The 13,423-nt window shown below is 52.6% G+C and overlaps 1 protein-coding gene across 1 annotated transcript in view; it reads left to right on the plus strand.

Moving 5' to 3' along the window:
* tnrc6c1 (trinucleotide repeat containing adaptor 6C1) overlaps nucleotides 1–13,147 on the plus strand; it is a gene marked incomplete at its 3' end in the record, with an annotated part of 32,381 nt that extends 19,234 nt beyond the window's left edge. Inside the window, exons 4-21 of the mRNA XM_080855893.1 lie at nucleotides 255–2,978; nucleotides 3,497–3,691; nucleotides 4,171–4,334; nucleotides 4,556–4,633; nucleotides 4,798–4,855; nucleotides 5,590–5,735; nucleotides 6,000–6,131; nucleotides 6,543–6,710; nucleotides 7,401–7,520; nucleotides 7,906–7,989; nucleotides 8,240–8,495; nucleotides 8,850–9,014; nucleotides 9,516–9,704; nucleotides 10,058–10,207; nucleotides 11,281–11,505; nucleotides 12,040–12,110; nucleotides 12,358–12,497; nucleotides 12,748–13,147. Of these exons, the coding sequence (XP_080712019.1) occupies nucleotides 255–2,978; nucleotides 3,497–3,691; nucleotides 4,171–4,334; nucleotides 4,556–4,633; nucleotides 4,798–4,855; nucleotides 5,590–5,735; nucleotides 6,000–6,131; nucleotides 6,543–6,710; nucleotides 7,401–7,520; nucleotides 7,906–7,989; nucleotides 8,240–8,495; nucleotides 8,850–9,014; nucleotides 9,516–9,704; nucleotides 10,058–10,207; nucleotides 11,281–11,505; nucleotides 12,040–12,110; nucleotides 12,358–12,497; nucleotides 12,748–13,147 (5,465 nt within the window). The remainder of the gene's footprint in view (nucleotides 1–254; nucleotides 2,979–3,496; nucleotides 3,692–4,170; nucleotides 4,335–4,555; nucleotides 4,634–4,797; nucleotides 4,856–5,589; nucleotides 5,736–5,999; nucleotides 6,132–6,542; nucleotides 6,711–7,400; nucleotides 7,521–7,905; nucleotides 7,990–8,239; nucleotides 8,496–8,849; nucleotides 9,015–9,515; nucleotides 9,705–10,057; nucleotides 10,208–11,280; nucleotides 11,506–12,039; nucleotides 12,111–12,357; nucleotides 12,498–12,747) is intronic.
* Nucleotides 13,148–13,423: the final 276 nt, after the last annotated feature.

Genomic DNA, 13,423 nt, shown 5'->3' on the forward strand with positions numbered 1-13,423 from the left:
TATATCAGGAGAAAATGGTCATGGCAAAGTTGTATCGTTTCTACTTGTAAAATAAATTTGATTTGTGAGTATGTTGTGACATTCATAACAAAACATGTGAAAAACATGATTTATTTCCGGTGAGGTCCTCATGGCAAACATGCTAGACACAACATGTGTGCAGATGGCTTGCTATGGCATCCACCACACTTAGTTGTTCTACTGGTCTGACTCCTCACTGAACTTTTATCTTCATTCTTTTTTCCCTTCTTCAGAGCTCCCTCCACAGACTGCTCAGGGGGCCCAGTATGATAATCCCCGTTGGGGACAACTACACACCAATCACAGTGCCACTCACACCAACCAACTACACAACAATCACAGTGCCACTAACACCAACAACACCCTCAGTCCCAGCAGCAGCAGCAGTGGAGCAGCAGGAGGAGGAGGAGGAGGAGGAAGTGGCTGGGATCAACTAACTATCAACAAGAGTGAAACAGAGGTGTGGCCTTCAATTTCCCACTGTGAGAGCCACCCCTCTGCACGATGCCCCGCCTCTTCTGACTGTGTTTCCGAGAGCAGCGGCGGCGGCAGCAGCAGCACAAGCATGGCCTCTGGGCCCGCCCACACGGGCCACTTCTCAGCCAATCACCCCATCGGCAAAGCCGGCACCTGTCACTCAGGTGGAGTGCTCTCTGGCCAGGGCGGAGCCAACCGGGGCTGGGGCGCCAACCCCACCCAAGGACCCTGCTCTGAAGGGAAGGGCGACGGCGGCGGCGGCGGCATGCCAATTGGAGGGAGGGCCCAGCCCTGGGGCACCTCCAGCTTTAACTTGAACCTGAACCCCAGCGCCAACCCCTCAGCCTGGCCCGTCCTGGGGCACGAGGGGCCTGGCACCGGGGATGGAGGAGAAGGCACTAACCCGCCTCCTCCTGCCCACAACCTCTGCAGCCCCTCATGCGTGTCCCCCAATCAGGGTGCAAGCGGGAACCCTGCCTTGGGATCCAGCGCCTGGGGCAGCATGATGCCCTCCGAGGCCCAGAAGTCGCACCACCACTCCCCCTCCACGAATGTGTCTTTCAGCTCCTCAGAACCTCAGAACCTTAACACTGACGGACCAAATCACACTAAACAGCTGGAGGCTCCCAGCCCCATCCATGGCCTACCCGCATGGGGCACCGGTTCCGTTGGCCAGCCTCAATCTGGCGAAGCATCCCAGATCAACGGAGAAGACGGCTCCGTCTGGGGTAATGGACACACCAAGTCAGCCTCCTCCAAGGACTCTGGATGGAATACTGGAGCTGGCTGGGGTCATGGAAGAAGCTCGACAGCCAGTGATGCCACAGGTGGCTGGGGGCAACCCTCGAGCGGAGACTGGGGCAAGCCCCCCGCCGAGGCTAAAGGCTGGGAGGTCAGTTCTCCATCGCAGGAGCAGCCGAGTGGTTGGGGCCAGGGGGGGACTACGCCGGCCAGCGGGGGTAGCATTGAGAGCCAGGAGATGCAGCTTTCTCACAGAGATCACTTGTCCAGGAAAGAGCCTGTCCCAGTGGTGCCTGCCCAGGACATGGACCCAAGGGTGCTGTGCAACACGGGCTGGGGACAGACTCCAGTTCGGCAGCACACAGCCTGGGGGACAGAAGAGGCAGCACGTGCCAGGAACAAGAGCGATTCTGGCGCTGATGTTTGGGGCACATCCTCATCCAACATTCATTCTACTGGCCCCCAACCAAACGCCAATCCTAGTCCTCCATCCATACCAGAGTCAGCAGGGAAGAGCCATGACTCCTGCCCCAGCACTGCAGCTAACTCTGGCTGGGGAACCATCCAGCCTGCCCCCAACCAGCCCGGAGGCTCTGGATGGGGAGAGCCCCACACCAACAAGAAACCCACCAACGGCCCCAGTGGAGGTTGGGGCAACCTACCTTCGCAGGCAGGAGGCCCTGGGTCCAGCCTGCCCAAGAATGGGCAATCCTGGGGCACAGATGAGAAGTCTCCCAGCTGGGACAACCACAACAGCAAAGCCAAACCCCAGGGCTGGGGTGACGGGCCCAAAGCCCAACACAGCTGGGGCAAAGGAGGGGACGGAAGCTCCGGCGGAGACTGGGGAGACCCTGGGGACAGCAAGAAGTGCAGCCCGACCAACTCCGCTTGGGAAGGGGAAAGAGGAGGCTGGAAGGAGAGTGGTAATAACTGGGGAGGAAAGCCTGCGGGAGGAGGAGGAGGAGGAGGAGGAGGAGGAGGAGGGGGAGGAGGTTGGGGTGAACCACAGCGCTCAAGTGGCCCTGCCCAAAGCTGGGGCAGTAAGCCTCAGGAAGGAGGCAACGGCAACGGCAGCACCAGCGTAGGAGGTGGAGGTGGAGGAGCACGCTTGGGCTCATGGGGTGGTCCCCCCTCTGTGAAGCAGTCTGACTCAGGTTGGGCTGGAGGAGGAGGAGGTGGTGGTGGTAGTGGTGGTGGTGTTGGAAGTGGAGGAGGAGGAGGAGGAGGAGGTGGAGGTGGAGGTGGAAGTCGAGGGGGTGGTGGCAACGAGGGAGGCATGAAGCAGGGACGCACTGGGGAGTCCACTGGTTGGGAGGAGCCCTCCCCACCCTCCATCCGGCGCAAGATGGAGATTGACGACGGGACCTCAGCTTGGGGAGACCCGAGCGCCCACAACAAGACGGTGAACCTCTGGGACAAGAACAATCCTGGGGCACAGGGCAAGCCTGGCCCCACAGGGGGCAACAGTGGCAGCAGCAGCAGTAGCAGCAGCAGCAGCGGCGGCGGTGGCAACAACAACCCCCCCCCTGGCAGCACCCACCTCCTCCACAACCCCCACCACGGCCCACCTCCCATAGCTAACCTGAGCCACAACCATAACCATAACCATAACCACAGCCACAGCCACAACCACGGCCATGGCCCAGGCAATAATAACAACAGCGGCAGCTCACCCGATGGTGGTGGTGGCCCTCACCAACCCGGACCAGCGCACAGCAGAGCACCCCTCATGACTCCAGGTACGAGAGCCCTTCAAGCTCACTATGGTTCATTAAAACAGGTGTGCTGCTCTGGAAGACATTTATTAGTTTCATAGATAGTGCTGCTGGAATATCAATAGTGATATTGTATTGTATAGGGACAATTGGCCTCAGGTTGATGAGACTTAGTGTTGAATTTAAATATTAATATTAGAGTCACAATTAGATATTAGGATTTTTTTCCACCCATGCCACCCCTCTCAGCCAGCAAGCCAGACGACCAGACACGCAAAATCAGCCACGATTTAAACAAGCATTTTCTGCCGTGGTCTTACCACACATTTTCCTTCAGCTCTGAACAGAAGAGTGAGGTTGAGGTTGTGTTGTTTGTAAGCAGTATGAGGCTTCCTATCTATAATGTGCAGATGCACCCACGACTCTTAGCATGACGCATCAGCTTGAATGGGCCGATCTAGAGATGCAGTGAGTGTAGCTAGGGTTAGCATCTGTGTCAGTCAGTGATCAGCTGCTGATGTGGACCCTGTCTCTTCTCACAGGCTGGGGGGAGATGTCCAACGTCCACTCTAAACCTGATCCTTCCTGGGGGGAGACGGCGCCCCCTCCAGTCTCGGTGGACAATGGTACCTCAGCCTGGGGGAAGGCCACGGGGAGCTGTGGAGGCTGGGGGGACAATGGCCAAGAGGTCTACAGCCGGGGGAACCCACCCCCAGGACCAGCACCCTGCAAGCCAGGTAAGAGCCATGGCCACTCAAAGCAGAAACAGGGCTCAAAGGGCTGACTGAAGGAGTGGCTGGAAAAAACAGTCATTTGAATCCCTGTATAACACAGATCGGATGTGTTTTAGCATTGGTATATGTTAATGCAGCCACAGGGCTTAATGCATCGGTTCTGTTCTAACTGGTAACCCCTTTATGGCTGCTGGACTCTACTGGACTTATTCACGTTTTTAATAATTTAATAATTGTATTAAAGACTTTGCTGACATTCACTAGGTGCTTATCTGTGATTTAAGATGTTTAATGTTTATGTGACCTTGACTCCCAAGGTAAGGTATAAACTGTGTAAAAACAAACGTGGCACTAGACTGCCCTCTGGTGATGAGATGCTCACATTACAGGTTGTTGCAGTTTGCAGTCAGTGCAATTACCAGTGGCTATATTTTTTGTTCCATCTCTTATGTCTCTCTGTCGCTGTTTTGCCCCCACTTCAGCCCCTAAATCTATGCAAGACGGCTGGGGTGGTGGAGGGGAGGAGATGGGCATGTCTGCGAACCAATGGGAGTCCGAGGAAGGGGACATGTGGAACAACACCGCCAACCAGGAGAGCAACTCCTCCAACTCCTGGGGCAACGCACCCAAGAAGGGACCACCGAAGGTGAGCAAGGGGCAGGGAGATCAGACCACGGGAAGACATTTTGAACAAGCCAGTCACAATGCAAAGGTAGATCAGAGAAATAATGACCTGTTAACCTGAACTCAGCGGTACATACAGTATGGAAGTCATGGTTTTAGTGGTTGTATACTCTTACGAGGGAGTGGGTTTTATCTGCATAGTGCCCCCTTCTGTGTGCTTAGTGTATTGTTCTGTTCCCAAAGGCGAGGGTTCCCAGCAAGCCAGACGAAACCTGGATCATGAACCGCCTCATCAAACAGCTGACTGACATGGGCTTCCCGGTAAGCCCAGACTCAGACTCACACACCCCGACTTCAGCACAAACAATCACTTCTACATTTAGTGTATTACAACAGAAAGTGTCAGTGTGGTAATCACTGTGCTGTCAATCCTCACTGACTGTGTGTGTGTGTGTGTGTGTGTGTGTGTGTGTGTGTCCACACAGAGAGACCCAGCGGAGGAGGCTCTGAAAATCAACAACATGAATCTGGATCAGGCCATGAGTGAGTATCACCCTTATTCAGTGCAGAGTGAACAAGTATCAGCCTTATTCAGTGCAGAGTGAACGAGTATCAGCCTTATTCAGTGAAGAGTGAACGAGTATCACCCTTATTCAGTGAAGAGTGAACGAGTATCAGCCTTATTCAGTGAAGAGTGAACGAGTATCAGCCTTATTCAGTGCAGAGTGAACGAGTATCAGCCTTATTCAGTGCAGAGTGAACGAGTATCACCCTTATTCAGTCAAGAGTGAACGAGTATCACCCTTATTCAGTGAAGAGTGAACGAGTATCAGCCTTATTCAGTGCAGAGTGAACGAGTATCATCCTTATTCAGTGCAGAGTGAACGAGTATCAGCCTTATTCAGTGCAGAGTGAACGAGTATCATCCTTATTCAGTGCAGAGTGAACGAGTATCATCCTTATTCAGTGAAGAGTGAACGAGTATCAGCCTTATTCAGTGCAGAGTGAACGAGTATCATCCTTATTCAGTGCAGAGTGAACGAGTATCAGCCTTATTCAGTGCAGAGTGAACGAGTATCATCCTTATTCAGTGCAGAGTGAACGAGTATCACCCTTATTCAGTGAAGAGTGAACGAGTATCAGCCTTATTCAGTCAAGAGTGAACGAGTATCACCCTTATTCAGTGAAGAGTGAACATAAAAACCATCCACACTGTGAAAGTGAGCTAGCTGCCTGAGGAAGCCTGTGACTCATGTGGACGTGATCTGTGTCAACAGGCGCCCTGCTGGAGAAGAAGAGTGAACTGGACAAGCGGGGGATGGGGATCTCTGACTACAACAACGGCCTCGTCACCAAACAGATGGGCTGCAGGCCTCCGCTCATCTCCAAAGACTCCTCAGACCGCAGCCCACTCTGTGACAAGGTAGCGCCACTAACCCCCACACTACACACTGGAATATGGCTCTTACTGCAAAGGGTGACAGTTGATCCTACGCTCATGTGATTATTTGGAGATCCTAATATGTGTGTGTCTGTTTGCGCGCGCGTGTGTGTGTGTGTGTGTGTGTGTGTGTGTGTGTGTGTGTGTGTGTGTGTGTGTGTGTGTGTGTGTGTGTGTGTGTGTGTGTGTGTGTGTGTGTGTGTGTGTGTGTGTGTGTGTGTGTGTGTGTGTGTGTGTGGCTGGCAGGATGGCGGCCTGGTGGAAGACAACCAGACCTCACCGTTTCTGCCTTCTCCCAGCCTGAAGCTCCCACTGGCCAGCCCCTCCATCCCCAGCCAGGCCCTGGGGGTTGCCATGCAAAACTTGAACAACAGACAGGTAAGCCGAGAGTTAGAAAGTCTACACAGTGTAATAATTAATTGTTTTTCACCACGGCACTGTCTTGACCGGCTCGATGACTTTTTTTTTTTCGTTGCGAACATTGCGAATCGAATTTATTTTTGTTACATTTTGTTTAGATGGGGGGGGGGGGGGGGGCACATCCACCACCAAACTACCACTGTAGAGAAGTGTAATGACACCGCGAATATGGACGTTAATCATCATTATTCTTATGTAATATTATTAGGCCCCCGATTGGCCGAGGCCCCGGGCTTAAGCCCATGTAAACCCGTGCATTAAGGCGCCACTGTCTACACTCACACTGCACTGCATTTCGCCAGTGGGAGGCTATAACAAGTGTGTGTGTGTGTGTGTGTGTGTGTGTGTGTGTGTGTGTGTGTGTGTCAGATGCAGAGTGGAATGTTTGTGAGTAGTGGAGTAGCTCAAGCAGCACGGGCCATGCAGCAGCAGCAGCAGCAGCAGCAGCAGCCTCCTCCTCCTCAGCCGTCAGTGCCACCTCTCAGCTCCTCCCAGCCTAGTCTACGCGCTCAAGTGCCTCAGTTTCTCTCCCCTCAGGTAAGTACTACACACACACACACACACACACACACACACACACACACACCAAGTCAAACCTATAGAGTCTCAAAAATACATTCAGAAGCACACTCACATACCCGTTCCTCACTTATCCCATTTCTCCCAGTCCTCATGTCCTGTTGACAGGTGTGTACTGGGAGTTTAACACAGTCAGTCCCAGTAAGGTTGCATAGCAATATTCAAGTCCAATACGATGTATTCAATTAATGAATCAATCAATTGGTTATCATAATTGGTGTGCATCTTTTGAATGACCACATGACCTTGTAAAAACACCCTTCATGTGAACTACTCTCCTCCTCTCATATTTCTTTCTACTCTCCTCTTCTCTCCTCTTCTCTCCTCTTCTATCCTCTCCTCTCCTCTCCTCTCCTCTCCTCTCCTCTCCTCTCCTCTCCTCTCCTCTTCTCTCCTCTTCTCTCCTCTTCTCTCCTCTTCTCTCCTCTCCTCCCCTCTTCTCTCCTCTTCTATCCTCTCCTCTCCTCTTCTCTCCTCTCCTCTCCTCCCCTCTTCTATCCTCTCCTCTCCTCTTCTCTCCTCTTCTCTCCTCTCCTCTTCTCTCCTCTTCTATCCTCTCCTCTCCTCTTCTCTCCTCTCCTCCCCTCTTCTTTCCTCTCCTCTCCTCTCCTCCCCTCTTCTCTCCTTTTCTCTCCTTTTCTCTCCCAGGTTCAAGCACAGCTCTTACAGTTTGCAGCAAAAAACATTGGACTCAACCCTGCACTTTTAACCTCACCAATAAACCCTCAACATATGACCCTGTTGAACCAACTGTACCAGCTGCAGCTGGTGAGTTTACTGGCCGTCTTCCAGGATATTACTGCCACATTAAAGGCTCTGTTAATGCCATGGGATGCGTATTAGAACTACTGGAGTGTAGACTTGTATTGGGACTATGAGGACATTTTATTGTTAGTATCATCAGTTGACTGGAATTTGTGTGTAATAGTGTAATTCCTTTGAAAAGCAGCTCATACAAAGGTGTGGGGTGCGTGTGTGTGCTTGGGTGTGTGTGCTTGCGTGTGTGTGTGTGCGTGTGTGTGTGCGTGTGCGTGTGCGTGTGTGAGTGTGCGTGCGTGAATGTGTGTGTGTGAGTCTGTGTCTGTGTCTGTGTCTGTGTCTGTGTCTGTGTGTGTGTGTGTGTGTGTGTGTGTGTGTGTGTGGCCATGCACAGGCATACCAACGTTTACAGATCCAGCAGCAGATGTTGCAGGCACAGCGCAATGTTTCCGGACCCATCAGACAGCAAGAGCAACAAGTGAGCGTTCCTCTTTTCTTTTTTCTCATCCCATGTTTATCCCTCCATTTCTCTTCTCCGTTTCTGTTTTCTCCGTTTTTCTCCGTTATCCCTCCGTTTCTCTTCTCCGTTTCTGTTTTGCCAGTCACACAGTGACCACACAAACCGCTCTCCTGCTGACTATATTTGTCCTCTGTGTGTGTGTGTCTTTGTGTGTGTGTGTGTGTGTGTGTGTGTGTGTGTGTGTGTGTGTGTGATGCTCTCTCCGCAGGTTGCACGTACAATCAATAACATGCAGCAGCAGATTCAGCAGCACCAGAGGCAGCTGGCTCAGGCTCTGCTCATGAAGCAGCAGCAGCACCAGCCTCCCCATCCTCCCCAGCCTCCCCTGCACCCTGGCCTGCACCCCGGTTCCGGCAAATCAGCCCTGGACAACTACCCAGGCCAGCCCCAGGCTTCGGGCCTCTCCGACCTGCAGACCAAAGAGACCCAGTCTTCAGTCAACTCCTACAGCCCTTACACACTCCGTAAGAGTCACACGTCTCTCTCTTCTGTGAGCCGTGGTGTTTGATGGGGTATAATATCCATCAATGTGCAACGTGTTGTCCAAAACATGCCCGGACAGTTTCTTGTAAGCAGAACTGGTACCCAGCCCTAGAGAAGCATATGTGATTAAGCACTTTGAGCGTTCTTTTGCAAAATAAATAAATATATAAGTGCACATAAGTAAAGTTTATTATTATTATTATTATTATTACTTTGAGCCACGACAAAGATACATTGTTGACTTAATGGCCAGCAGCCTAAAGGTCTTAAATGATGATGACGTGTTGAGTCTCATGACATGCATTAACACCCAGGCTTTGGCCTCTCCCCACCAGCCGGCCTGAACCCCAACATGAATGTAGAGTGCATGGAGATGGGAGGCCTGTCCCTGAAGGACCCGCCGCAGCCCCAGTCCCGCCTGTCGCAGTGGACGCACCCCAACTCCATGGACAACCTCTCGGGGGGCTCCTCGCCCACAGAGCCCAGCCTCAGCAAACACGGTACGGAGAGATCCTCTCAGACCCCCCTCAGCCCCGGCTTCCGCCACTACCACCAGCTAGGCCTGACTCAGTAGAAACCGTTGTGTGTGTTAACTGTACTAAGCTACCATGACACTAAAAACTTCAATGAAATGCAGTACAGTTCAATGAAGTACAATGTCTTTTTTTATGAAAGAGTATCTTGCCTATCTAATTGTATTGGTTAACACGGCATTATAAGTATAAGTACACTTAATATGCACATGAAGCAAGTAGACTTACCTCTTCAGCCTCCAGAAAATGGCGTTGTGCCTCAGAGGACCTCTCCAATAAGAGAAGTCTATTACATGTCAGTCGTGATGCTGCCTCCTGGTGGTCTCAGAATGCTTTGCTTGTTGCCATTCATTCTATTAGGCGCATATAAACAGTGTATATATTTATTTAGCGCATAGAAACAGTATATATTTATTTAGCGCATATATACAGTGTATATATTTATTTGGCGTCTGTCCTCTCTCCTAGGTGCCATAAGTGCTGTCTCCAGTCTGGGTCACCCGGGGAAGCCTCCTCTGGACGACGCGTACAGCCCCTACAATCTCATGGCCGGCTCAGACTCGCCCACCAGCCCTCTGGTGCAACACGAGAGCTGGGCGCCAGGCAAGAGTGCCAACGACAAGATCTCCAATGGGACCGGTGTCACCTGGCCTCCTGGTGAGAGCCCCACACACACACACACACACAGACACACACACACACACACACACACACACAGGCATAGTCCCAAGTGTCTATATATGCGTATATAAATACTCCTTTGTGTATCACATCCATGCAAACTCTCCTTTACATAGACACACAAATATAGACGGGCCTCTACGGGCAGGGCCATGTTACTGTAGAGATAAGCGCATTTGTGTTTGTCTGACTGGTAATCAGTTGGCAGATGTTAAATAGTTTGAGCTCGGAGGCTACAGTGAAGAGTACATTGGTACAATGGGACCTGTTGGTCTAGTCATTCACCAGATGTTTCCTGCTTTAAACCTCGTCTTCAAAACCCCTCGCAGAATTCTGCCCCGGTGTGCCATGGAAAGGACTGCAAAACATTGACCCCGAGAACGACCCCAACATGACCCCAGGAAGTGTTCCCAGTGGCCCCACCATTAACACCAACATCCACGACGTAAACCGCTACCTGCTCAGAGACCGGAGTGGAGGTAGGAGAGGAGAGAGTGAGAGTGAGAGTAAGTGCAAATGAAAGGGGGGAAGAGAGAGAGAGAGAAAGAAAGAGAGGGAGGGAGGGAGCATTATGCTAAGGAAGACTGGAATTCTACAGCTTCAGAGCATGGGTTGCCATACAAACATTTTTCAAGCAGGAAGCATTCTGCACAGCAAACAGCATTAGCCCTTTTATATCAGCATTACCCAGTAACACTCGTAACACACACACACACATACACACACACACACACACACACACACACACACACACACATAATCATGCTCAGACATGGGAACTGAGTCTTCCCTAATAGTTGGTCTCTAACATTTCCTTTTGACAGCAGTGTCACTTCCACACTGAGCTGTTGACTTGATTCCTTCCTTTGTGTTTTCCACCACACCTCTCCTGGCTGCCTCACGGCTGGACTCACTGTAGACTCGTCCCCAGCGTCACCTGAGTCTGAGGCCCTGCCTCCCTCGGGGTCCTGGCCTGTCAGTGCCTACGCTAGCCCCTTCCCTCTGTCCTCGCCAGAGGCAGACGACACAGGTACCACATCCACCCAGCGCCCCTGCCCCTGCCCCTGCCCCTGCCCCTGCCCCTGCCCCTGCCCCTGCCCCTGCCCCTGCCCCTGCCCCTGCCCCTGCCCCTGCCCCTGTTGTTATCTCCCTATGTACCCTTCAACCCTCAGGGCCATGGATGCCCTCCTGCTCTCCATTCAAGAGTCCCCCCGTCCCCCAGTCCCCAACCCATCCCAGAAAGGTTCCTAGTGACTGCAGGCCTCTTATCCTTCCTCTGGCCGGATCACCTGGTCTGCATCTAAATGTGTTGTGCTCCCCCTCCGAGCGCCCCATACTCCTTCAGGCCATGTAGTGATGCATCTGCCCTCCCCTCTGTTGTTCCCCAAGGGGCATGTAGAGGTTGTGTGTGTTTGAGACTGCTGTTAAGCTGCTGTGTTTGGGACTTCCTGAATGGTCTTCAAGTGTGACACGCAGCCTTTAAACACCAGTGACTGGACGTTCATTGGATTCATGGAGTAACTGACCCCCCCCCCCCCCTGTTGTCCTGCAGGCAAGCTGTCAGACATGAAGTCCACCTGGTCTCCGGGGCCCATCTCACACCCTCAGCACTCTCTGTCTCACGAGCTCTGGAAGGTTCCACAGGGCCCGCGGAGCACCGGCGTTGCCCCAACACGCCCCCCACCAGGCCTCACCAGCCACAGCAAGCCCTCGTCCACCTGGGGGGGCAACTCCCTGGGCCTGGCTGCCCCCGGATGGGGCACCTCGTACTCCTCAGGTACGCCACGAGGTACTGCTCTTCCTCCTCCTCCTCCGACACAAAAACACTCACAGGTCTGTGTACAGGTGAAAGTGGACACATCAAGCTCTTTGCAGTCAGCCAAATCGCCAATATTGATCTGGGGGTCATGTGTTTAAGGTATGGGGATATTAAATATTATATATACTCAACACTCACAATAGACTGACACTGATGCCATGAATTTGAGTTGAATGTATGTGAGATGAGTTTAAGGACTCACTCAGCCTACAGCCGACCCGCTTCTGGAAACCCCGCTGGACATCAGCACGAGTGAACAGGCTGTAGTAGTTTTGCCAATTTGCAGATCTGATGTATGTCCTGTTTGTTGAAACTCCACGAAAGAGTGTAGTTCTCGCTCACTCATTCTAAACTGAAATCACTCACTCATTCTAAACTGAAATCACTGGATGCCATGTTTTCTCATCAGTGCCTTGTGATCACTCTACCATTGTATTTGTGACTGACATTTCTCCCTCTCCTCCTACCCCCTCCCTCATCCCTCTCTCTCAGGCACCACCTGGAGCACTGACAGCTCCAGTAGAACCAGCAGCTGGCTGGTGCTGAGGAACCTCACGCCTCAGGTAGGAGCACTGAGCACACGGGCTATCAGCCAACCACCAACACACACACAAACGCTGGAATAGGACTTAGACCTGACCTGGCTTTAACTGGCTTTTGCCTCATCTGTGTGTGTGTGTGTGTGTGTGTGTGTGTCTGTGTGTGTCTGTGTGTGTGTCTGTGCGTCTGTGCGTGTGTGTGTCTGTGTCTGTGCGTGTGTGTTTGTCTGTGTGTGTGTGTGTGTGTGTGTGTGTGTGTCATCTGGTTCAGATTGACGGCTCCACCCTGCGGACGCTGTGCATGCAGCACGGGCCCCTCCTCACCTTCCACCTGAACCTGACGCAGGGGAATGCTGTGGTGCGCTACAGCTCCAAAGAGGAGGCCGCCAAAGCCCAGAAGTCCCTGCACATGTAGGTCCTCACCCTCCGACATCCTGCTGCTCAAATGATGGATAACACAGAAAAACACTTCAGATTGCCATTTGTGTCTCTCAGGGGAGATGTTATACACACTATTTCTCTTTCCTCTCTTCCTCTCTCTTTCTCTGTCTTCCTCTCCTCCCTCTTTCTCTGTCTTCCTCTCTTCTCTCTTCCTCTCTCTTCCTTCTTCCTCTATTTTCCTCTCTTCATCTCTTCCTCTCTTCTCTCTTCCTCTCTGCAGGTGTGTGCTGGGAAACACGACCATTCTGGCGGAGTTTGCGGGCGAGGAGGAGGTGAACCGCTTCTTTGCACAGGGCCAGACGCACACTCCAACAACCAGCTGGCAGGCCAACCAGCCCTCGGCCAATCAGACACGCATGGGCATGACCAGCTCCTCCCACAGCGGCATGTGCCACTGGACCAGCGGCAGTTTGGGAGGCAGCACCGGAGGAGGAGGAGGAGGAGGTGGAGGAGGCGCAGGGACTGCTGGGAAGATGGGGGGAGAGCTGCTGTGGGGGGGGGTGCCACATTACTCCAGCCTGTGGGGCCCCCCCGGGGGGGAGGACGGGAGGGTGGTGGGTAGCCCCACCCAGATCAACACGCTGCTTCCTGGAGACCTGCTGAGTGGAGAGTCCATGTAGGGGTACAGAGGGACAGACGGACGGACGGACGGACGGACAAGGACCCCAAGGCTGCCTGCCACCCTCCTCAGTCCTGCTCCACACAACCCAACCTTTCCCCACTCTACCCCTCCCACACCACACCACTGCCCTTTGGGAATACCGGGTGTGGAGGCGAAGAGGAGTGTCTTTGAAGTTACATATGAAAAAGAATAAGACAAATAAATAAACTATTCCATACCGGAGCAAAAACCAAGCAAATGTTGTGGTGATAATCAGCGTCAGTGGAACTGTTAG

The sequence above is a fragment of the Sprattus sprattus genome (genome assembly GCF_963457725.1).
Source record: "Sprattus sprattus genome assembly, chromosome: 18".
NCBI lineage: Eukaryota > Metazoa > Chordata > Actinopteri > Clupeiformes > Clupeidae > Sprattus > Sprattus sprattus.